Here is a 26436-nt window from a genome sequence, read left to right as displayed (position 1 = left end):
TGGGGATGCTTTCAGTCTGAGGGGCTGAGAAACCTACTCTAATTTTAGAGGATACATTGCTGTGGAGTTCTCTTATCAGAAGCAGAAGACATTTGTCAATGTTAGTACTTGCCAATTTAGACCAAAGTCTTTCTCTGTCCACTGAGTCAAAAGCAGCTGCAAGATCGACAAAAGCTGTATAAAGATGTCCAGTGGACCCTTGATGCACTCTGTGGCATGGCAGTACAATATCAGAGAATGGTTGATAGTGCATTCCAGTGTTCCCTCTAAGCTGTGTACCTGGTCTGCTGCTCATTAACACAGGAAACCCCACTCAGCAGCAGGCTGGAGCCACACAGGGTCGTGCACTGCCCATTCCCCATTTTAAGATTACAGCAGTCATATTCTGCTCAGGATGTGAACTGCTCCACTCCGTGGGGGGGGGGACATTAAAGGGAACCCTTTGGCACTTTCTGAAACCAGCTGGTTCTGGGGAAATGACCTGATTAGCCTCCTCCCATTCTTCCAGTTTTCTCAACAGGAATTTACTTTAGAGTTTGAAGGCAATATTCAGCAAGCTGATAGGTTGATAATTGTGTGGATCTTGGGGGGGGGGGTTGCCCCTTTTAAATATTGGGAATTGTTTGAATAGCTCAAGGGCCTTACCAGTTGAAAGAGAAGCAATGAATCCTTTTACTTCGGAAGCTGAGACTGGGGGCCACTGAGGCATGTCAGAAAAACTTTTTTATGTTTCCACTTTCTGGATCCAAGACACAGTCTTCTTGTGGGTCCAACTGCGGCACATGGTGGGGGTAGTACTGCCATGAAATATGTATTTTGTTCTATACTGTTATTGAATACTGTAAGTGGCCTTGGACACTAATAGCAGAAAGGCAGCTTAGAAATATTTTAAAGAAATGAATTGATTAATTGATTAATACAGCCTTGGCAGCACCTGTTAATGCTTGTATCATCCAAAGTCATTCTGAGCCTTCATTAAACATTCCCAAACCTTAACTTCAGCCCTTACCCTGGGCCATTCCTTCTCACAAGGGATCACAGACTAAGTAGCCCTAGTTTTCCTCATATTTTATACTATGTCAAGATCACAAATCCAGAAGTCTTGATAAATTGCCTAATAAATGTTACCCTCTTCAGAAACTAATTGTGTTACGGAACCAGCAGCTACTGTGATTCAATGAAAGATGGTATTAGGCTATCAAACTGTTCCCAGATCGGATACACTATGTTGATATTTAATGATAAATTCACTCAAGGACATTCTGATAGCATTAAAATGCACAACTGCTCAAGCATAGCAGAGGCCGAGTGAAATGGCAATGAATTTAGTAAATTAAAACTCGTATTATTTGTCTCAACAGGTGATTTGTAATAGGTTGTATCTCTGTGTCTCAAAGAAAGAGGAAATGAGGCAGCTTTTGATAAACAATGGAATGAAAGAACGGCTTTCTTCTACTGGTAACAGAATGAGTCTCAGTTTGTATCCAGCAGAATTTCAGTCTGTACTCAAAAGTTTGAGAAATGTGCAATTGCCTTCTAAAGTTTCAGTACAGTACATAAGGAAATTCTTCTGTTCAAATCCCTTCTGAAAATAATGAACATCAAAGTTCCAGTGCTCAAACCAGAAACTTTGTAGTCTGAACCCGGGTTCAAGTTAATTATGGGCAGTGCATACGTATGTGTTAGAGCTCCTTTCAGGTGCAGAAGGGAATAGGCATGTGCAATACTCTGCCAGTGTTGCAGCACTGGAAATAGGGAGGCAGTAGGACTTGCTGAGCCTTGTATAAATAGGAGTATCCTGTACTCCTGTCCTTTTAAGAGGTGATAGAGCAGTAACTGATGTGTGGTGTGAACATTGTTCTCAGGCTTCTTCAGCTTCTTCAGCTACTAGCCCTGATCTCAAGGAGCCTGAGTCTTAGGACACAGGCTCTTGTTCAGCAGTTCAAAGCTCAGATAAGACTTAGATACAGGTTTACAGCAACATCCTGTACATGGGATTGTTTAAAAGATTTCATTGATTCAAAACCAGCAGACTGCATGTGGGCATGAGGTATTGAGAATGCATTTTATCTTGCCAGACTTAGAAAATCTATATTGGCTGCTATTGGTTTTTTTTTTTTGTGGGACTAATGCAAAGTGCTGGTTATCACCTGTGAGGTTTTAAATTGCTAGAAGGTTCCCTTGTTTCCATATGAACCTGCCTATCAATTAAGAACACTATCAAAGACCCTATTTTATGTGTCCTCACCTTCAGAGGTGGAAGGTTTGAGTACCATTATGGTAGTATGATTAGGTAATGCTGTCTCCATATTGATTTGCCAGGTAGGGTTGCCAGATCCATCTTCATCCCTGGTGGGGGACTTTGGGGGGATGTTCCTGGAGGGAGCGGGGCATCCTCAACATGACATCACATTGGGGATGTCCCCACTCCAAGCCCCGCCCCCAAGAACTATCATCGGCGCCGCAAGCACTTAAAGGGGTCCCTTTAAGTACCCACAGCCGGAGGGCCCCGCTCGCCTGATCTCCAAGCAGCATGGGAGATTGGGTATGTGAGGCCCTATCCCATTGGCTGCAAGCGCTTAAAGGGGGTCACTTTAAATGCCTGCAGCTGGAAGACCCCGTGTGCCCAGTCATTGCCACTTGGAGATTGGGTGTGCAGCCCGCATCCGCCCCTCTCCCTCCTCTCTCTCAAGAGAGAAGGGAGAGGGGTGGCTGCAGGTCGTGGGGCTTGGGGGCAGGCCTTCTCCCGCTGGTCAGGTGGCCAGTGGTGGGTTGAACCCCCCCCCAAAGCAGCTAAACCCCACCAAACTGGGAGGTCTGGCAACCCTGTTGTCGGGCAATGTATTTATTTACAATTTAAATTTATAGACCACCCTTCTCTGAGTACACAGAGCTCAGGGTGGTGAACAACAGTAAACATATTCATATATTAATAAAAAAAACCAACTAAATAAAAGTAAAGAAAACATTCTAAGATGGCGCTAAAACTTCAGAGTTCCAAAGTGTGTTACTGTCTCAAGGGAGAGGTAGAGAGGAAGGGAGTGCCAGGTAGGATGGTACCTGTCACTGTCCTCAACCAAAAGCCTGGGGGAACATGTCTGCCTTGCAAGTCCCGTGGAACTGCATTAGGTCCCGCAGGCCATGGATGTTATCCGGCATAGTTCCTCCAGGTGGGAGCCAGGGCAGAGAAGGCCCTGGCTCTGGTCAAGGCAACAGAGATAGGTTCACCTGGAGAAAATGGCTGCTTTGGAGGGTGGACTCTATGGCATTAGACCTGCTGAGCTCCCTCCCCTCCCCAAACCCCACCCTTCCCAATCCCCAATCCTGAAATCTCCAGGAATTTCCCAACCTGGAGTTGGCAACCCTACCTAACACACACACACACACACACACACACACACATATATATATGCTACTGACTTCATGGGACAATATTGTCAGGAGAACAGCTAGGTTGGAGTCCAGTAGCACCTTAGAGACTAACGAAATTTTTTGGGGGTATAAGGTTTCAAGAGTCGAAATTCCCTTTGTCAGATATGAGCTGTTGAAGGGAGCTTTGACTCTCAAAAGCTCCTACCTAATAAAAGTATCAGGGTATCAATGTCCTCTGAATGTCCTCTGTGCCCCAGTAGGAGTTGCCAGAGTTCGCCAGGACTTCCAGGCATCCGTGCACACAAGCACACACACACACAAATGCAAAAATACCCCCCCCCATTTAAATACTGCTAGGGGTGGGGTAGAAAATATGCATGCAAACCCTCCATGCTGACTTTCAAAATCTCTACTGCTGGCACTTGGCTCTTGGTCCATGTGATAAAAATGAATACCCTTGTCTGTGTTCTTGGCTCATCTGTCTGTCTGTGTGACGGGAAGAGCTCACTGGGTCTTGATCTGAGATCAGAGGATAGCCAAGATCAGAATTTAATCTTTCCCGTTGTGCTGCTAAATAATTAACACACGCGTACATGCCAAAGGAGAAATATAAAAACCGGCAGCACCGCCCAAGCCACAGTGCATTAATGCTTTTAGCACATATTGATTCCCAAGCAAAGATCTTCATCGTTAAGATGTTCAGAAGAAATGGCTTTCAAGTAAACGTCTTTGGCTTCCCTTATATCCCACACAACTTTGGATAGATTTTATGCCCTGTAAAATTCAAGATCTAAAGAAGATTTAACTTTTAAAAATGCACTATTTCTTACTATTCAGTGTAAATTCTTGTGCCATCACCCTTACTGCAATTATAGGTACAAAGGAACACAGCAAATATTGGGTCGGAAGCATGCAGAGGGCTAGAAAGTGCAAAGCTAATGGCCTTTCATATAGAAGGGCATGAAATGTAAGCCGCTTCTTTTATGGCCTCGTTTCTAGGATGATCTTGCAGAAATTTACTTTTCCTTTGATTGCATACCAATCACACAAAAGACCGCTATAGCATTAATTTAAGTTACCAGTGTATGACAATGATACAGAACAAATTGTAGATACTTATCGCACTGCATACAGTAGCTATTATAATGGGAAATGTCATGCTTGAAGCAGCACAGCAAAAGGAGAGAAGGGTATTAATGAATATTTCTGAAAAATAAAAACTGTATAGATCAGCATCCAGAATGAATTTGCGTATTTTTCAATTGTTAGATAAGGAGCAAAGCAGATCGACTCAATCCAACAGCAAGAATTAAACTTTTCAATCCACACAGTTTCCCATCCCCCATGAAAAGAAGGCTGGAAGGCTCCGTTCCTTTTAGAGAAATGAAGACAAGAAAAAAGAAGCACAATTGCCTGCGGTTTGTGTGCTTGGCCCACAGAGTAAGGCTTGCTGGTGTGGGTAGCATTTCAAAACTTTTGCAAGTTTGTGTAGCATAATATTTGACTAGAAGCTGCAGTGGGACCACAGAAATGACATGTCCACATGAAAGGTAATGATGCTTCTGCTGTACCAGTCAACTTTCTTAAAAGCCATGGGGCAAAGAGACTGTGGGTTGGATCCCACCAGACAACAGTGGGAAAGGAGTTTTTCTTAACAAAGTTCCCTTCATGCAACAGCTACTGTAAGATCAAGTGCTGATCTTTCATTTGTAATCAGTTGATGCTGTGTACAAAAATCAAAAGGCTATTTGATGCAGTGATTACAGTTCATTTTAAATGTGTGGCATGAATTGATCAAAGAAGGTCATTATCGGGGGGGGGCTAAAATTACCTTGTGTTATGTCTTGAATAGCAGAAATGGAAGCTGGGACACAGCAGGGCTACTCGCAATGACTTTCTTGCGTTTCCACTCACACAAGAGCTCTTGCAAAAGTGGATTGTTCCACGGGGTCTAACCATATTTCTTCTCAAGACACAGCTACCAAATTACTGATACTCATGTGTTACATCAGTTAATAAAAGGAGTACACATGTGTAAGTCATAGCTTTCCCCTTTAAAATACGTACAAGTGGTAATGGCAACTGTGTAGATTCTCTCCTCCCCAGGCCAATCCAGGAATTGTCGGGAAAGAATTCTACACTGGAAACATACATTACACAAGAACCCAGGAGAGATAGCCTCTCTGGATTTGCAGCCACAGCCACCAGGATCTCTAGATTAATCCCTCACCAGCCTGAGATTAGAGATCCAGAATCTCAGTTGGCATGTGGATTTTACACTTCCACAACTCTGTCTAGAGCTGTACAGTTAATCTTAGCAAGGTAGCACAATTGGTGAGCGGTTCTTAGAGATCTGCATAGTTACCAGGATGATCCATAGTCAAGAAGTCCCAGTACAAAGTCCAATTAGGTCCCATCTTTGTACAAGCATGCAGCCATGTGCTCACAAAGCAGTCCTTTGTTCTCTCCCAGGCTGCATGGCATCACAGCATCTCAGATAGAAAGACACAGATCGGCAGGGATCATAGCAGGAACAGAAGAGAGAGAGCGAGAGAATCTCTCATTGGGTTTAAACAATTATAGTGCAATTCAGTCTTCAAATTAGCTCTGGCCAGGAGCCAATTGAAGGAGACTTGGGTGTGCCCAATGCTAGGGTTGTCATGGCTACAATTTCTGAATGGTCAGTTGTCCTGAAGGCCACACCTGCGGCATGTAACCTCCACCCCAACCCATCTTTGGGCCTACGTGACTATTGTCTTGTCAGCTAGGCCATCTGGTCTTCGTGGAAGGTATGTTTATTGCAGGGCTATTAAGCCCATTTGGCTTCAAGAGGAAATCAAAACAGCAGGGGATCGCAAGATACATTCCAAGGGGGGGATGGCAGGGGTCTATAGGAATCAATTTTTCTATACAGCAACCAAGAGGATGGGGGTCCCAACCTGCATCTGCTTTAAAAGGAAAAGGCATTCATGTGTACACTGTTCATAGTGGAAACAGTAATTGTATATAGTGTACTTAAACACCTGGGTACTGAAACATCTTGTAAGAAGCAAGAACGATCAGTGTTTAGATCCAGGTGAGGACAGCCGTATTGGTCTGAAGCAGCAGAACAAAGCTGGAGTCCAGTGGCACCTTTAAGACCAACAAAGTTTTATTCAAGGTATGAACTCTCGTGTGCATGCACACTCCCAGTTTGGTGTAGTGGTTAGGAGCGCGGACTGTAATCTGGGAGAACTGGGTTTGATTCCCCACTCCTCCACATGCAGTGGCTGGTGTGACCTTGGGTCAGTTCCAAGTTCATTCAGAGCTGTTCTCTCACGAGCAGTTCTCAAAAGAGCTCTCTCAGCCCCACACGCCTCACAGGATGTCTGTGGTGGGGAGGGAAGGAAAGCTGAGACCCTGATTCACCTGGAGGGCTGTATGCAGTGCTGCAGGGAGGGGGAAGAGAGAAGGTGTCCATGGCTGGGGCCCACCTGACCTGATGCTGGCCCCTAGCAATAGGGTTCCGGGCATCTGGGTGGGTGGGAGCACCTGAATTCAGTGGTAGAGGGGGGCATGGCTCAACAGCACAGCATTTGCTTGGCAACTGGCATTGAAAAGGTCCCCGGTTTGATCCCTGCCATCTTCAGTTGAAAGGATCAGGGAGACCCAGGAGAGCCACTGCTGGTCTGAGTAGACAGTACTAACTTTGATGTGTTCATTCCAAATATTTGGGGTTTGGTCATAGCTACCCCACAATAGGTAAATAGTTTGATGGGTGCAGGGCAGAAGCATCGGGGTTATTTTACCAGGGTAGGCTTCCGGCCTGAGTCTGGTGGGGAGCAGCCCAAGAGCCCTCTGCTTTCTTTCAAGTCACAGCCCCCATTATCTGACTGGGGTATGGATATCTGGCTGCATAGCATTAGGGATACCCTGCACAATTGGCTGCAGCTGTAGGTGTGTTGGCAGGTGACAGGCATCAAGGAATGCCTCTTGTGGCAGTATCAGCATGGGGTCATATCCATTATCAGGAAAGCTGGCCTGCGTGCCCATTTCCTGAGGGATTTTGGTGTGAGGGTCAAGTGGTACACCCAGCCCAGGGGCACGGCCAGGGATCACCTTCACTCCCAGGTGGCAGGGGAGGCCACCTCGGGGCATCCGTCCTTATGGTATCCAGAGACCTGTGATCCCAAGGCTTACAGCGGATCATCAACTAGCAGGAGGTCAGTTGAGGGACAGGATCCAGTACCCCATGCTGTGCCAAAGCTACTACAGCTGTAATCAATAGTTGTGGCCTATTTTCCAACTTTTCCGAAAACTGTGTGTAAGTGTGCATTATTTCAAGCAAAACTGTATACGGGGTTAGTATTTAGTAGATGGTTATGGAGGACTCTTGTCTGGGCACCTGCCTCACCCCTCCTCTTGGTGCTGGAGCCGCAAAGGAGATTGTAAGCCGCTCTGAGACTCCTTTGGGTAGTGAAGGTTGGGGTATTAATCCAATCTCTTATTCTTCTCCTCCTCCTCAGATACGTTGAAACGGAAGGTAACAGATCACTGATATATGTAGAGGGTAAACAGCAAGTCAGCACATAACACAATGATGATGTTTTAACAGATGCAAAAACTAAACAGGAACAATAAGTTTATATGCTCACACCATTTGTTTGGATTCAATTACGGAGAAAACATGTTTAGGTAATGAACTTCAGTGTCTACTTAGAATCTTATTCATAAAAATTTGAAGAGTGCTTGAAAAACTACTCACTTTTTTGATTGCTATCATTCCAGCTGAAAGCCCTGCACCATCATTTCTTACAATGCCCCTTCCTTTTCCACACCTGCCTTAACTCACTGTGTCACATCAAATGACTGCAGCCCTAGATTTAAGAAATGGCTGTCAAGGTTGCTTGCAGAATGAGAGAGGATGCTAGGCTACAGCAGCTGCAATCCACACATGACCCAAAAGTCAAAAGATGGCATCTTCCTCAGTATTGCAGGTATCTTGCCAATGCACAGTGCTCATCAAAATCCCTAAAAAGACTGGCAGCCCAGGTAATTTCTTGAGCAGATGGGTCAGCTTCGCTTCTGTTGATAGTAATATACCAGTCCTAACGAGTGGGCACAAACTCATGCTGCAGCATTGACTGATTATTATTCCATTAACTTCAAGTGTAGGATCTTTTAGGAAAAACGTCAAAATCTAGAGCCGAGACAAAAGACACATTGTTTGCCAAAGATATTAGCAAATCCAAAATGAGGCACTCTTTTTCAGCTTCTTTCATAGCCCTCATGAAACAGCTCGGTGTAATCTGAATTCTACATATTTCTTTAGGTACCTGAAGAAGTGAGTGGTGACTCACAAAAGCTCATACCCTGCTGTAAATGTTGTTAGTCTTTAAGGCGCTACTGGACTTTTAGTCTTTTTTGCTGCTGCAGACAGACTAACACAGCTACCCATCTTCATCTATACTTATTTCTCAGCTTTTCTTCCAGAATTGAAACATCATTATCATTTAACTGCAGAATAGCATACTCCTAGGTGGAATCTCATTTGCCAACATGACCGTTTTGGATTGTGACAAATGTGCAGGCCATTGCAGTACAGCTTGTGACAGCATGAGACAGTTGGTGCACTACAGGAAAAATAGTTAATGCATAAGAAGCAGAAGATACTCTGCCTCCACAACAGTCATTCATAGCGAGGGCAGACCAACAGGTTTCATTTGACCTGAATGAGTTCATGACATGAAATCATAATCAGGGAACCAAAACCATATTTTGTGAGTGAGCCAGAAAACTACCATGGGATAAAAATGTATTTACACAAAGGTAGGGATTCTTTTGTGGAAACTTTTTGTGCTTCTCTCTTCCCAGCTAATAAATTCACTGTGGAAAACTCCATGGCTGACGCTGTGGCTCATTCCTGATCATTTTTTCTCCCTGTACCTGCAAGCCAATCGTTTGTATGGGAGATGAGATGGTAGAGTCAAGTCTTATTTGGGGGGAGACATCTAACAACTAAGCAGTGCTTCATCACATCCAAGTCTCTTCACTCTAGGCAGAGAGCTGTATGTTATGTGCTGCGAATGCCTGAGAGACAAACTTTCACAATATTTCACATTTTGTATAAAATGGACTAAAATCAGGCACATCATATACATAATTACAGAATTGTATTATCGACAGTTGCTCAACTAATTTAATGTGTGTGAATTATTCCTAATAGAGTGAATCATAAAAGTTATCTATGGAAAATGAAGGGGAAATGGACTTTAATGGAAAAAATCAATAGGACTGGAGAAATAAAGTTCCAGCTATTAAAAGAAGAGTTTTTCTCCTTTCTTTTCAGTTAGGTTACCTAGATAACTGGATGGATTGTTAGAATTCCCCCCAAATAAGTGCTATATTTCAGTAATATAAAAAACAGCTACCTCTTGTGGTTAAGTGATTTTAACAATTATTTCACAACTTCAGCAATGTCTTCTATTGAAATTGTACAGTAGAAAAAGTTTTACTTTGGTTAACCAATGAAATACAATATTAATTCAGTAAAACCCACACACATGGAGCATGATCCAGCCATACATTATCCAGCCATACATTATTCTAAATTTAATTTCAATTGGAATGTTAAGCAAACTGGATCATACCCACCTTTTGCTTTTGTTGTCCATTTGAACAAATCACACACCAAAAAAAATCAGTGCATTATTCAACCCAAAGATTCCCCCCCAGAAGTGTTATATTATTTGTATAATTTTCCTAGTCCAGATAGTCACCAATAGATATATACAAATACTGTGACTGTACCACAAATTTTTATAGTCAATTCATATTCATAGGTCTCTTGTACAAGTTGTTGTAAATTCAGTCTGTGCTGAGTGCTGGCTCTGATTGATGAAGAGCTATCTGCTAGCCTTCAGCCAGTAACTGAACAGCTGGCTGCAGCTGGCTCTGGGCCAGAAGGAGAACAACAAGCGATCAGGTTACCGGCTGATCAGGAGTCACAGCATACAGCTGAAACTGAGCCACCACCTTGTAGCTCTGGAGCAGTAAACAAGTCTTCAGAAGCCACTCCCAGCACACCTAGCTCACCCACACCCTTGCAGCACCAATGCTGTCAGAGATGCTTAGAGTTGCAAGAAAGGAGAAGTGCGAGACTCATGGCCCGTCATCAGCTAACTTTTGGACTGGACTTTGGTTACTCTCTGCAACCTTGCCTGTGACCTGCCCAGCTGGACCCCAGCCTGTACCTCCTGGGGAAGCTACACCAATATTGTTGTCTTCTCAATCCCGGAGGCTCGGAGTGGTTTACACATATACATTTAATCGTCTAACTAGGGCCACATACATATCAGGGGAGATGGATGCCTTACCAGGCACCTACGCAGCGTAGGTCTTTCTGTGGCGGGGTCTTGCTAGGACCAGGCGGTAGTGTCCTTCGGCAGAGATCTTTTTTCATCTCGGCTTCCTGGGATGGTCCTTTTATGGCGCGCGGCTGCATGATGAGGTCGCAACTGGTCTCTGTCCTGGAGGCTCCGACCGTGCTTACGTGACCATGCCTCCACGCCACCTCCAATCGCCTCCCGAGTCACCTGCCATCTGCCGCCATGTTCTTTCTGCCGGCTCGCCTCTCATAGATTCACCACATCGTCCAGCCGCCACTGCTGCCCTCCAATATTGGAGGTAGGGTGCCCCCCCACTCTTAAGGAGTGGGTACCCATTTGTCTAATTGCCGTTAAGGGCTTTCGAGCCACTGGGTGGGTGGGAGCTAGGATAAGGGCCGGGAGCTCACCCCGGCCGCGGTGGGACTCGAACAGCTATTAAGGCTGTTCGGAGATAGTTTTACTTGCAGGCATTTACTGCAAGTGAGTAAAGAGTCCCTCAACAGCACTATGCACCTTCTAGGTATCAATACTGAGTCATATTTAGAAAGTATTCATGAGAGAGAGAGGTTGACTATTTTCCTTCCCCTATGGCTTTTTACTTTACTGAACAAAGATGAAATGATGTAAGATTGCAGCCAGTAGATACAACTGAAATGTCAACATTATTTCTTCTTCAGAATATCTAGTTTTACTACTGTTATATTTTACATAGGGCCTTTGAAGACTACTTGGAAGCTTGAACACCTACATAATACCACCATGGCTCTTTTGATAGGAACAGAAGATGAATATGATACATCAAGTTGTATTGCAGCAACTGCAGTGTTCAGACTCTGGGCATAATGTAACGTACTAGTTTTAATCTGTAAACTACATGAATCATGCATTTCACAAAGAGTACCTCTCCATACACGTGCCTCCTATCTGCTAAGATCAACTTGGAACTCCTGCTTAAGATCCCTTTATTTTAGAAGAGAGAGAAAAGAAGTAAAATTTCTGAAATATTGAAGCAGGACCTACATCACAGAATAGGCCTTCTGTCCAAGACTGCATAATAACACAAACATATAAAAATTTATCTAAAGTCTTCTTGCTCCACTAAGCTTCTATAATAATAACACAAACATATAAAAATTTATCTCCACTAAGCTTCTATGAACACAAACACAATTAAGAGACAGTCTTTTTAAAAAGTCTGTATTTGTTGTGTTGAACTTATTGTTTTTATGACACAATTGTTTTTGCCCATTAGTGGCTTCTAAAATTTATAGGAAGTCATACTTTATATGAATGACTAAAAGCACACAAAAATGTTGAAGGCACTGCTAAACTTAACTGTTTTCCAGTCCAGGAACAGGAGTATCATTCTGTGCTATGAATATAATGTGTTCATAGACACACAAAGTTGGAATATTAATTTTAAACAATTTAACAATAGTCGCAGCCTAGGATGAAGGTCTCATTCAATAAGAGAATCAATGACTAACGTACGGCTAAAATGCCAAACAGGCTTTGAAGCTTTGTCATTAAATGTTAAAGCGCAGGTGGAGGAAAACATCAAATCTGTGAAATAATGTGCCAGCTGTTTATCTTGGACTACTATGCAGCACCATATTTTATTGACATGTAGATATACCTCAGTCATTTAACCCATATTGCTGATATCAAATCTTGCTCACACCTAACAAATGTGCTAGTAATCTGGGCTATGAATATTTTTTTCAAAAAGCATTTGCCTGATTAATCTTCTTCTAAAATAAAAATAACTGATAATCCTAGAGTTTCACCCTAATTTCAAACTTTTAAAGATTTTTTGCACACATGGAGCAGCTTACGTTGATCAATAAAAACCATAAATAAAAAACACACAACAATAACATTAGTAAATCCATTTCAGAGAACGTTAGCCCAATCAAAACAACTACACAGCTTTGAAAGCTTCAAAAGACAAAGCAACAGAGATCAGCAGGACTCACAAGATACTTGCAAGAAGCCAACAATGTCAAAAATCATCTGGCAAGTTCACCAAAGCAGAACCACTTTGTGCGCTCTGCAGAACTTAAACCACAGATGGTGCTTTACACTTAGGGGTGCCAAACTCTATGTGGGATTACCTAGAGAGCTCCCAGAATAATATCTCATCTCCAGACTACAGAAATCAGTCCCCCTGGAGAAAATGGCAGCTTTGGAGGGTGGGCTCTGTGGTATTATATCCTAACGTGGTCTTTCCTCTCTGCATGCTCTAAACCAAAATATCCAGGAATTTCCCCACACAGACTTGGCAACCCTATCTTCCTCTAGTTACCCCTCTCAAAGGGTGAGGGACCATCACTGAAAAATCCATTACTCTTACTGAGGTGAAGCCAATCTCCAAGAAAAAGGGAACCCTCCAACAAAAACTGTTGTCCTAAGTCAAATCATTGGGCAAGCAGGGAAAGACCACCAGGATCTAACCAGCCTATGGCCCCAGACAACCTGGGATTCCAGGCGTCATTAAGTACTCAACTGAGTTGCTCTTGAAATTGTCCAAATCCCCAAGAAAATTCTGGAAACCAGTGGTGAATCACCTTAATGGGACCACACTCCCGTGGAATGGGAAGGCATCACCAACTAGACCTTCAACAAATACTGCTCAGAGTATGACAATTCAAAGTATTGGGAGAAGAGTATTTTATTATATACACATTATCTTTGCAGATGTTTGTCAGTAAATCTGTTTCAATTTAATCCAGCTAACAACAATACTTTAAAAGATTTGGCCTTGGGACTGGCATTGTAGAATAAGCAATATTAACACCAACTGCTCAGGAGAATTCATCCTTCCAATATAAACAACTGGCCTTTGCTAAAATTCTCCTAAAGCCTATTCTCCTAAAATGCCACAAATTCTTGTGAATGTAATGAAAATTAATTTATAAAGGTATACATATAGGTCCCGATCACACGCAGAAGTAGCCGCACAATAGGCACGAATGCCGGGCAAATGTTAAGGGTGCAATCACACGGGACTGGCATCGGGCAAGCGTCCCGCACTTGTCGGCAACCTGTCTAGCTCCACCGAAGAAGCAGAGTTAAAAAATACTAAGGAAAGTCCAATATCAAACGGGTTGCTACGGGCCACAGACAGACTTTCCCCTGTGTGTGATTGCTCCAGCATGCTCTCATGGCATCAGGATGGTCTGATCAAGCCATCCCGACTCCATGCCATTGTTTTTTTTCCCTTTCCCAGTATGCACATCATTGTATACTGCCGTAGGAAGCCCTCAGTGTGGAGATGCGATTCATTGCTCCTCCATTTAAGCAAATCGAAACCAAACAGCACAACCCCCCCCCCCCAACTCACCTGTGCTTGCGTCTGATCACGCGGTGGTGGGCTACACCTGCAGCTTCAAAGAACTGTGTGATCGCACAACTGTGGATCAATTTCCTCTGAGGTAAATAGCCTCGCTTCCTCCGCGCATTATCTCACGCATGTGACCAGGACCATAGTATAGAAGCCTAAATGTGTCACAGCGTACACTAGGACTATTCTGTAGGAGAATAGGTAATATATATTTCCTACCAATATTAACAGAACTCTATAACTAAAACTTTACCTTAGATAAATCTCCTTTATGCATGGCAACTCATGGTCTGATTAGACGAGACATTCACATTTAAAGTGTGACTCAGTACTCACCTTATAAATTGGGGGTGGGATATGCTCCTGAACATGGCAGAAGGAGAGGGTTCATCATTCCCTCTGTTCCACCCTGCTCGCTTTCAGTAGCAGAAAAGGGCTATTTGTCTTACTGCTGGTTTCACATGTTAAGAGTTAAGTATATATTCCTAAATAGAAACCTGCCTCATATCACTGAAGTCAATTCAGTATTACTGTGAGGACACAAATGTGATAAGACAGTCTTCCTCTTTCATACAAACAGTAAGAGAGGACCTATTGAAGTCCTGTGCTGATTTTTCACCTGCTCAAGACAAGTAAATGTTTCTTTAAATATTACTCAAAACAAATCTCAATCGATCACTTAGATAATATTGAATACTTACCCCTGGAGGGCTTTTTCTCCAAACCAATCTCCTTTTCCTAATGTACGGAGAAAGATTGGATCTTCCCCAGGAGAATCTTCCCGAGTAACATTTACCTGATCAGAGATTTTGAAAAGAGTGATAAAAAGGATATCAGTCTTGAAATGTTGCAGCACAGAACTAAAGTTAGCCAAAGTTACCAGATGGAAAGTCTCCTGTTCAGATCTCAGCTCAATAATGAGTTCTTTCAGTGGCCTTTCATAAATCCCTCATCTACAGCCCCATTTTTTAACATGGGGACAATAACCAGGAGCTGACTTAAAATGTTGGCGCAACTATTATAGAGATACAACTAAGTGTAGCACTAATGGCAAACACTGAACAAATGCTTTAGTGTTGTAATCATCATCGCTTTAAGAGTTGTCTACCTGGACACCAAGGTTTCCAGCTTCCTGCTGGCAGTGGGCTACGTCCTGTCCCCCCATTCTCATTGCTTGCTGCTGCTCAGCTGGCCAGCAGGAGGAAATCCTAGGCAAAATGGGGGGAATTATAACATTGCTTCCAGCTTACATGAAAGTAATGTCATCATGCCAGGTGATACTTTGGTATTCACCCCAAGCTTTATGGTTAAACCATGGAGTTTTGGGTGAATACTAGAGCATCTCCACCCCAGTGCAATGATGCCCGTTTTAGGTTGTGCCCAAAGTGACAGCATTCCTCTGTGGATGCCAATGGATGCCCTACAAGAAACTGCAAGTTGCCAGGCTGTGCTTGAACAAAAAATACATACATATGACCCAGTAAGAGAGAACAGTAGATAGAATTAGACAATTACATAATTGTGGATACAAACAGGCTGCCTATCTGTATGCACCTGTAATGCTCATTCAGGCCCATTTATTTTTCGAAGAAGAGGAAAAGGAGGAGGAGGAGGAGATCAGATTTATATCCCATCCTTCACTACTCGAAGAAGTCTCAGAGTGGCTTACAATCTCCTTTCCCTTCCCCTCCCACAACAGACACCCTGTGAGGTAGGTAGGGCTGAGAGAGCTCTCCCAAGAACTGCCCTTGAGAGAACAGCTCTGAAAGAACTTCTGACTCACCCAACATCACACCAGCAGCTGCATGTAGAGGAGTGGGGAATCAAACCTGGTTCTCCCAGTTTAGAGTCTGTGCTCTTAACATTGGTTAAGATATAGTCCAAAGACTATATCTCCACCATGGATCATTTTTTAATGTATCCATTTGTAATCTGAACTAGACTGGGGCAATTGTCTAGGTTTTGCTTTCCCATAAGTCCTTGCTTCCATCCACTGGAACTGGAAAAAGTGAAAGCATTGGTATTGTCCTAAACCATACTGTATCACACTCAACTATGGATCTCTATGGCATACAAGCTGAACTGCATTGCATTGGATTTTTCTTTTGCAAATCAAATAAGAATGTTATGGCAGATGCTGGGATTGCCGCCAAAAATGACCTCCTCTCCACCATAATATCACAAGATACTCAATGTATGTCATGACGTCATTGCACTGTGAGTTTCCTAGCTCATACAAATGACAGCTAATGAGAAAGAGTGAGGCACAGTAACTCACAGCATAATGATGATATATCATACCCAGTATCCTGAGACAGGAAAAAGAGACAAAGGGTTGCTCTTCTAGTGGCAACTTATGCCTAGCATGACATATAGGCTTGATTCAGACTTAATATAAAACCACGACTTATTTTAACGATGGTTAGTTTGTGCAATCAGGAATCAGCTCACAGCCAGTCACTCAAATCCTGGTTTGTCTCAACAAACACTGGTTTCATTGTCTAATATCTGCCACCTGGGAGGTCATCACCAGAATGACACAGGACTGACACAATGCAAATCATAGTTAAGACAAACTGTGCTTAAGAAACCAACTTTAGATCCTGGTTTGATACCTAATGTGCACCTTGAATTAGCCTGGAAAAAATTTAGGCAAGCCAGAACTGGACCAATATGTTCTCTGCAACCTACCCATGATGACCTGCAGAATTTTGTATCAGCTGCAGCCTTCATTTCAGTGCTGAAGTGACTGTTATTTAGCAAAATTAAACAAAAGTCCAGGGGCACCATAAACACTAACAACATTTGTTTCAATATGAGCTTTCATGAAAAAGTGAGCTGTGTCACACTAGAATAAATTTTATTGAACAAACTTACTCCCAACAACGCTCTCTTGGCAGTGATTTGTTTATTGAGAGATGAGAATGTGTCAAGCTAAGGCCACCTGTGTCAGAACTGACCCTCGTGCCGCCAGTTCTGATGGTATACAGCACTTAAACAGCCCCCCACAGGACTAGCCCAATCACACCAACAAATCCAGCCCACCAAAATCTACTATGCACCGTTAGCCCTCCCCCATCACTTGCAAGCTTAGTATCTAACAGTGTCTGGCTTCCAAGGTCAGCCACGCATTCTTCCCAGGGAAGGGAGGCCCTGCTTAACACCGTTACAAGCTAGCACACCTTCTAGCAGTCCTCACACCCACACACTCACACACTCACCACCTCCCACCAGAATAACATGAGACAACAGGCATACAGAACCCAAGAACAGCAAAAACCATGGCAAATGAGACCTGAGTTTGACATTAGTCTTTAAGATGCCACTAAATTTTTGTTTCATTTTGCAACAATAGGTTAACATGGCTACTCCTTTGTCATTTTTCTTTAGCAAACACATTAATGCATGCAGCAAGTATCTAAAATGTGATGAGGTCTGTGTAAGGTCCTGTGCCAAAAACCCATGTAGGGTTGCCAAGTTGAAAAAAGTACTTACCGGGGGACTTCTGGTCCGCGGCTAGAGCATGCGTGCATGCCGCACGCACGTCACCAGGAAGTGACGTTATGACGCCGGGCACGCTGGGGGCGGGGCCACGACCATTTGAGGGAAAACCATAGAGTTTTCCCTCGGATGACCGTGGCCCCGCCCCCAGTGTGCCTGGCGTCATAACATCACTTTCTGGTGACGCGCACGCCGGGGTGGGGCTCCCCCCGGGGCCCGATCTGCCGCCAGCAGGAAATGGGCCTCTGGGGCGGGGGTTTCCCCGCCCCCTGGGGGGACTTGGGAAGCCTAAACCCATGTTCTTTCAGACATATTTTGTTGGGTTTAAGCCACGGTGCTTACATTTTTGTACAGATTTGGGATCATTCACAGAGATCATGTCTTGAAAATGTAACATGAGATTTAGTTGTAACAGCTATGCATTCATGTGGTCCCTGCAAGAAAAGTCCTATGGTGCGCAAGTAGCTCATTTTCCAGTTGGAGAGGCCAGTTTCCATTGCCAACATTAAGTCACAATAGCTAATTAAACAAGAAATACGGTAACTTTCTTGACACTGCATGAGAAGAAAGGGACGGCTGGTACTGTGTTCCCATAAGACGCAACCCATTGCACATGACATTTGCTTGGAAGAGAGTGTCACAATAACTTACCATGCCTTTGCTGATTATGAAGAAAGTGTCCCCTCGAGCACCTTGCCTGATAATGTACTCTCCATTTTCATAGTGTGTCTGCAGAAAGAAAATTTACAAGAACAAGAGGAATCAAACTGAAACTCAGCTTGCAGTTTCCCAGTTTCAAGATAATTTGTAGAAGGGCAACAGCCCTAAATCTGATTTATCTAAGCCTGGTAACACATTGGTATCAAGAAGAAAAAAACCCTAATAATTACCATCTTCCTAATTGTCTCTTTTCATCAGACTATATTATGCAACATTATTACCATATAAAGTTACTTTGCTTTAATTCTTTGTGGTAATAATTTTGGGGTTTTTTCACTTTGGGGGGCAAATGACTAACAATGCAATCATATGCAGAGTTTTGCAGCCTATTGACTGTAAATAACTCTTATGTCATTTAGAAAAGGAATAATACCAGTTATCCTGTGATTAAGTTTGTACCACTGAATATAGGCACACAAACCTGAATAGAGATAGATGACAGAAGATCATAAACCCTTAAATAATTAAATAGGTAACTGGCATTAAGTTACAAGCCACTCCAAAATGGCTTAAAAATTGGAGATTACAAGTGCCTCCAGCCTTCTCAGGCAGGACCTGGAGATCTGGAAGTAAAACTGATCTCCATACAATTCCCCTGGAGATCAATTCCCCTGGAGAAAATAACTGTTTTCGAGGGTGGAATCTATGACATTATAGACCACTGAGACCCAAACCCCACCCTCCCCAAGCTCCACCTCCAAATCTCTAGGGATTTCCCCACTCAGGCTTGGCAACCCTAATATGCATCAAGGCTCAGAGTGCATTACAAGTTCTCTAACACATATCCCCCCACATACACACTCAGTGCCATCTTAAGCAGGATTATACACTTATGTGCCCACTGACCTCAATAGAAAAGCGTGACTTTGCTTAGGATAGCATATTCTCTCTGTCTTCTGTCTGTCTGTCTATGCTGTATAACCATTTTTTAAGTCTCATATGTATCTATTTACCTTTATGTCTACCTATATCTATTTCAACACTTAACAATTGCACAAATCCTAAAAATAAAACGTACTATGATATAAAGTAATTATAGCAAATTAAAAGCCATTAAATGAGAAATGAATTCTGATTTTGTAGTTGTGCTTAGTTTAATTTAACTGCATTTATGGATTAAATAAATGTAATCGTTCTGGATTATAGTTTAAGGCAAGATATATTAGACAGGAGAAGTGCTGTAAGAATTAAAATTTGTCTGTGTGTGTGTGTGTGTGTGTGTATATATATATAATATTATTTAAAAGTTTTGGAAACAATATTATTTATAATATAAATGTACTTTAATAACTAATATATGGTGAGTAACTTCGGCTCTGGGTGGAAGGACAATCCTAAAGTAACATTGGCCTCTCAATGCTCCAGAGTTCTAGTTTGTAGACACCTCTATACCTAGGGTTGCCAACCTTCAGGTGGTGGCTAAAGATCTCCACGTGACAAAGATCAGTTCAACTTGAAAAAAAATTGGCCTCTTTGGAAGTTGGACTCTATGGAATTATCCCCCAAACCCTGCACTTCTCAGTCTCCACCTCCAAAATCTCCAGATATTTCCCAGTCCAGAGATGGCAACCCTATCTTTGCCACAGAATTATTCCTCTGAGGCCTGTGTGAGAGTCTTGTAAACCTGCGTTATAAACACAACACCCACACTGTGATAGCTTGAAATTGCCACTGCACAGAGGCCTTGCCATGGAATAAATGGTTTGTGTATAGCTGCTTGTGACATGGAGTTCAATTTTCACCATCACAATAAAAATGCCAGCTCTGCTTTGCAGTGACATGGTGGACTTGGAAGATCAGACTGGCAAGTTTGTAATGAGAATGGTTGCAAACATAGCAACTGGGCTTTTGAGCGGCCACAGTGTGACAGCTCTGGCTCTAGCCTAGTCCCACAGAATGGCAGGTGCTTTACCTACTAATGCTTTGATGATGAACAACCTATTGAATTAAAGAGAAAGCATTCATGGTGAGATGTGATTAAAGGTGCAACGCGCTGCAAATATTTTTTCCCCAGCCAATTACTACCCTACTGTTTCCTGCTATAATTACTAATGAAGATTAAGCATTTATATTTTCTTTTTTCCAGTGCTATAGCTAAAAATGGAATCAACACTACCAAATTATATTTGGCCAGCTTCCTGGATGGATCTGCAGATAGTGTACTGATGGCAATGTGTGCTGGTGATCTGCACAGGATTAACTAACATGTCAGTCCAAGAATAAGGATTTGACACCAAAGTGGGTTCTTTCCACTCTGAGAATGAAACGTCTACCAGTAGATGTTATAGACTATTTCCACAAGGCTTTCGCAGTCTATGGGGGTTGCCAGGTCCCTCTTGGCAACTGATGAATGGGAGGCCCAGGCTACATTGCCAGCAATGTGGATATGCCATTTCTGGTGTGTACCAGAAGTGACATAATCATGCTGGGATGTCCCAGCAACACTCTGCCATTTGGGCAAAAACTCTATGGTAAAAATGGCTTCTACCATAGCATTTTTGCTCAAATACCAGAGCATCACCTGGACATTGCTGACATGATGATGTCACTTCCAGTGCACACCGAAAGTGATATTGCCACATTGCCAGTGATGTAGCCTGAGCCTCCCTCCCGCTCTTGGTAAGCCCACCCACTGGTCAGCTGCTTGGTGGTGGGGGTAAGGCCTGGGGGTGGGGGATCCCCATCTTCAGCAGGGGACTGGCAATCCTATTCTCAGACTCTTTTGAGATGGCATCTTCCAGTACAGCTGGTTTTAGTGCCATTAACCAGACATCGTCGGGGAGGAAAATCACATACCAAATATTATGGAATAATTTTCGACCAGAGTGCCCAGACTGCTGTTAAGTGCTGATTTTCTATTTGAATTAATTGTAAATATAACTCACAACCTTAAGTGTGCAGGGCTCCTGTAAGGAGGGTGCAGACAATCATGGAGACAAGATCCCAGAACAGCAAGACCTGTTTGGAGTGCATGTCTGCCTGGCAATGGCCTTTTTGAGACAATTTACATGCTACAAAACCCTTTTTCATGCATTACGGTGAACACACATCAATCCGTTTACACTTGACTGGTCTTTATATGCACATTAAGAAAGTCTCACATTACATTCAATGCACATATAGCTGAATGTGTGATTAAAATCCCATATTTATTCAGGTACTGGTGCCTGATTTCATTTGCAAAGTGAACATGCATCTTTCTGACAATCAGGTGAAACGCATACATGATTGAGAAAGGGAGGCACCCAAGGCCACTGAGGCATTCGGACTTTTCTGAGGAGCCTTAGCAGCCAGTCTTGCTCCTCAGAAGGGCACTCAATATGGCTTACAGATACCATGCATGGTGACTCAATGCATTTGAAATATAGAACAAAAAGCACACATCTTTGTCTGGAAGCACCCCTTGAGCTGCAAAAGACAGTAAATGAACTGAAAGAAAAACCATCTTAATATGCCAGTGTTACATGTTTCCCTGGCACTGCAAACTGATACATTGGTACAAATCTTTGCAACCAAAGTTGGGATTATGCCAAGATTGTGGACCTGGGGATGAAATGAAGCAAAAGGAATTCATTTTAAAAAATTGTATTGGTGCAGTTGCCATGTATGTTCATATTTGAACGCTAGAATAAGTCTGCAGGACTCTTGAAAATAGAGCAAAAAGGCATGAAACATCTTTTTCTCAGTTTTTCTCACCTAGCCAGTTCTGGAGAATTTAGAAGTGACTTGGAACTGGTGACAAGGTATAGTTAGAAGCACAGAGGAAAACCCATCAAGGACCAAAGGGCACCAGAAGGAGATGGTAAAATGAGGAAATGTGGAAGGAAGAGAGATGGTAGGAAACTAAACAAAAGGAGAAGACAGAGGCAGGTAAGTAAATGCATCTAATTGATGCTAGTGGACTATAGTTTGTGCTGCACTGAAAATGTTGTTTTATATATTTCATATTATTTCATTATTGTTTTTGGTGGGATGTATACATAATGTTGCCAGGTCCTTACCTAGTTCCAGCAGGGGGCTGCAGTCCTCTTCCTATGGTTACCATTGAGCTTCACCCCCAAATGCTAGAGTGTCTCCTGCATGACATGCCCTGCGCAATGATGTCACCTCTGGTTGACATCATTCTACTAGGCATGCCAGGGGTGGGTGGGGCTGATTGGGGGCAGGGCTCCCTCCACCGACCAGCAATGGATTGAGGGCCCCAAAAGCGGGCAAAACCCCGCCCCCATGGCAACCCTATGTATACAGACTATATAGTAGTCATGCATCTCTTTTGGTTGATGTTAATATGAATGAGAGTCTCCATGAGCCCTGGATTGAGTACCAGTGCTCTAGTCAAGCATTTTGATCTCCTTGGGAGAATTAAGAACATGTTTGAATCTCTCTTACTGAAATCACTGGAACTTAAAAGTCCTTAACTTTTAAGTTCCAATGCTGCTGTATGATGAGAGAAGAAAGAAGAAGAGATTGGATTTATACCCCACCCTTCACTACCCAAAGGAATCTCAGAGTGGCTTACGATCTCCTTTCCCTCCCCCTTCCCACTACAGAGGTAGGTGAGACTGAGAGAGTTCTTTTGAAAACTGCTTGTGAGAGAACAGTTCTGAAAGAACTTGTAACTGACCCAAGGTCACACCAGCAGCTGCATGTGGGGGAGTGGGGAATCAAACCTGGTTCTCCCAGATTACAGTCTACGCTCCTAACCACTACACCAAACTGACACAGTACATAATTCTAGATTTATTTTTTATTTATTTTAGATATTTATACCCCCCTTTTCTCCCCAATGAAACCCAAAGCAGCCTACAACATTGTTCTCCAGTCCTCCACATTATCTAGAAATAGCCACCCTGAGTAAGTGAGGCTGAGACAATCACTGACCTGAAGTCGCTGAACGAGAGTCAAGGGCAGAATGAGGATTCAAGCCAGAGACTCCCAGACCCTAGTCCAACCCTATAAACACTATCTGCCATGCAGAGTTTCCCATTACAGAGGCAAGCCAACAAGTGGATGACTTTTATGGTGACTGATTTATAACATCTTGCTGGTGAGCCAGAAACTTACCTGAGCTAGCAGCTTAGTTAATTTGCACACTCATTTATTTAGAAAACTTTGCCAGATAGGAGAGCTGATTGACAAGGCATGTGGTTACTTTAAAGTTGTCAGTACTATGGCTCACACATAAAAATTAGCCACTCTTTTGGGTCACAAACATTTTTTTTTGGCTATCAAATCACAGATGACTTTTGGTGACCCCCCATAGGGTTTTCAAGAAGAGAGATGTTCAGAGGCTGTTTGCCATTGCCTGCCTCTGCATCACGACCCTGGTGTTTTTGGGAGGTCTCCCATCCAAATACTAGCCAGGGCTAATTCTGCTTCGCTTCAGAGGTCTGATGAGATCGGGCTGCTCTGGGCTATCCAGGTCAGAGCCCATAACCTCTTACAGAGCTGGAAACATTGAGGTCATATGAACACATGAGATTGCTTCATAAGAAATCAAATCATTGGTTCATCTAGCCCAGGACTGTATACTCTGGCAAAAAGCAATTCTCTAGGAATTCCAGCTCCTGCCAACCTAGCAGTTCGAAAGCAAGAAATTCCAAGTAGATAAATAGGGACCACTTCAGTGGGAAGGTAACAGCATTCCGTGCGCCTTGGTGTTTAGTCATGCCGGCCACATGACCACAGAAATGTCTTCGGACAGCGCTGGCTCTTCAGCTTTGAAACGGAGATGAGCACCGCAACCCTAGAGTCGGATTCGACTGGCTTTCGAGCAAGGAAACCTTTACCTTTTTAGGGTCTCAGACAGAGAAAAAAAAACTGCATTTCTTACCATCTGCTACTAAACCCAGTGCTGTCCATGTGCACAGCATATGATCTACCACTGATCCACGGCCCCTACATCTATTGAAACCAGTGTCTTCAAGCACATCTAGCACTGTATTGGATTCTAGCCTCTGCATCTTTATGTGTGTCTCTGAACTAGAGAGCACTGGACTGTGACTGGGAAAAAGGAATGAACCCCTAAGGGAACTAAGGTCTGCAAACATTTAGAAATAGTACAGTTATTTCCTTTAATCTGAGATAGAATTAACCGTACAGCAGTTCCTTTATTGTGTAATATACATAACGCATTCATTTATTAGGTTTTTTTAACCTCAGGGTAGAATCAGAAAATTTTCATTAAAGGAAATAAAATCTATAGAGAGGCCTTAATTAAACACATATTAATAGTGCAAAAACTGTACACACACTGCAGCTAATTATTCCCTGAACTGATCCAGAATACCCAACAGCCCCTCCTTTCCTGTTTTGCAGAATGACATGCAGACCCCCCCCCCCCCAAGGTAAGTGTTGCATGAACTGGTAGCATGAATTGTTAACCGCAACGAACTACTGAACTATCTGGAAACTAAGCTTCTTGACAATTAGCATAACCCGATTTGAACGTCTTCACTGTTTCATTAAATAGTTCCATATTTACCTTTAGATTAACTACCCTTGAAACAGCAGCACTCTCTACTCCTTTGTTCGCATACGTCTACATTCCCCCCCCCTCCCCTCTTGCTCATCTCCTTTCCAAAATGGGCACTGCCACTCTTTTCAGATGCCGTGTTCTTAATCATCCCAGCTGCCCTTCTGTGAACTACATTCAGTCAGCCAATATCCTTTCAGAGATGAGGTCACCCATATGGCAGGCAGCATTTTGAGCCAGGATGAACCATTGACTTGTGTAATGGCATTATGATGTCTTTGGCATTCCTCTCCCTACAGCCTTACTGTGCTCATGTCCCAAAGTACTTTCCACAAACAATGCTATGTGGCAGAAAAAACCTCCAACAGATACAGGTATAGCTTATTTCAGCCCACTAATGTGGAGGACAGTCTTGGAATTGACATTGAATTTCATTTGCCATTCCAATATTGAATTGCTAAGGTTAGGAAGGTATACATTTGAAATCATCTATCCTGCTCTAAGGAATTAATCTACCAGTTGCCTTTAAACAAATGGTTCATTGTGATGCCCTGCTGGGAGTTTGGGACTGTTCTCACACTTTGTATAACCACAAATGGGATTTAGCAATACAGCCCCAAGAGGCTTTGGTTTCCATGCTTGGGAAAGCATCCCAGTGCCTTTGGGTGGTCACTGTGAGCAACAGAATGTTTGTTTAAATGGACCAGCAATCTGATCTGAATAAAGTACAAAAGACCAGAGGGCTGGCAAATCCAGTGGCATCTATAAGGTAAATAGTATAGGAAATGTGTGACACTTTCAATATGCTAATTAGAATAAGGGGAGGGGCTTCATATACCATCTGTTGATACAGAAGTCAGCCAAGAATAATAGAGCCTTTAGGGGAATATCCTCCTTAACAGTAGAACCTGAATGATTGTATAAGACATAAAAAATTAGGCACTGGTGTGGGGATCACACAGTAAGATCTCTCATTAACTTCAGTAGAAAGTTTATTGGCACCCACCAAAGAGCAAATGGCGCATATAATTTTCACATGCACATATGTGGTCAGCAATTTTTATGAACTGTATTACCCTCTTTCTGCCTATGCCTGTCATCTCAGATGGCTTATAAACCCATCACATTTCTTTGATTGTACCAACAATCTGATTTTAAGGAAACATATTCATGTAGAGGAAATTCAATATCATTTCAAACTCCACTTCAGATTAAGTCCCTAGTATTGCAACATACAATATTCAGCCATTGAGGATTCTTTTCCCCCCAAAAATCCATTAATAAAGATTTTGATTGTTGACATACCTTTTTTAGTTTCACTGAAACAAAACCAAAAAGAAAAGTTAAATACCTGCCACTGCCAGTATTCACTGCAATGTTCTCATGGCAGCCACAAGGACTTTGGATCACACAGCGGCTGGAAGTTCCATACTTCCCAGGCATGCATGGACCCATTGCGGGTCAACACTGCAGCATATGTAGAGAAAGGGCTTCAGCCCTGTGGAGCAGCTGGTAGCTTCACTGGAAAGCTTACATGCAATGATGGCAACAAGTAAAGGAATAAGCAGCAGTTTTTTGGAGCCATTTCAGGTCATAAAAATGGCATGGGGAGAAGGAGGATATAGTCCACATTGATTCCCTGTGCACCTGCTGGGACA

At 43.0% G+C, this 26436-nt stretch overlaps 1 protein-coding gene across 1 annotated transcript in view; it reads right to left on the bottom strand.

The window, feature by feature from the left end:
• The window catches only part of PRKG1 (protein kinase, cGMP-dependent, type I), a 710261-nt gene that overhangs the window by 258721 nt on the left and 425104 nt on the right, over positions 1 to 26436 (bottom strand). The window contains exons 5-6 of the mRNA XM_015415260.1: positions 18235 to 18312; positions 14784 to 14878 (exon numbers count right to left, since the gene is read on the bottom strand). Of these exons, the coding sequence (XP_015270746.1) occupies positions 14784 to 14878; positions 18235 to 18312 (173 nt within the window). The remainder of the gene's footprint in view (positions 1 to 14783; positions 14879 to 18234; positions 18313 to 26436) is intronic.

The sequence above is a fragment of the Gekko japonicus genome, unplaced genomic scaffold, assembly GCF_001447785.1.
Source record: "Gekko japonicus isolate JY-2015 unplaced genomic scaffold, Gekko_japonicus_V1.1 scaffold323, whole genome shotgun sequence".
In the NCBI taxonomy this organism is placed as follows: Eukaryota; Metazoa; Chordata; class Lepidosauria; order Squamata; family Gekkonidae; genus Gekko; species Gekko japonicus.
The sequence above is the reverse complement of the archived record's forward strand: the minus strand, read 5'-3'. Positions and strand labels throughout refer to the sequence as shown.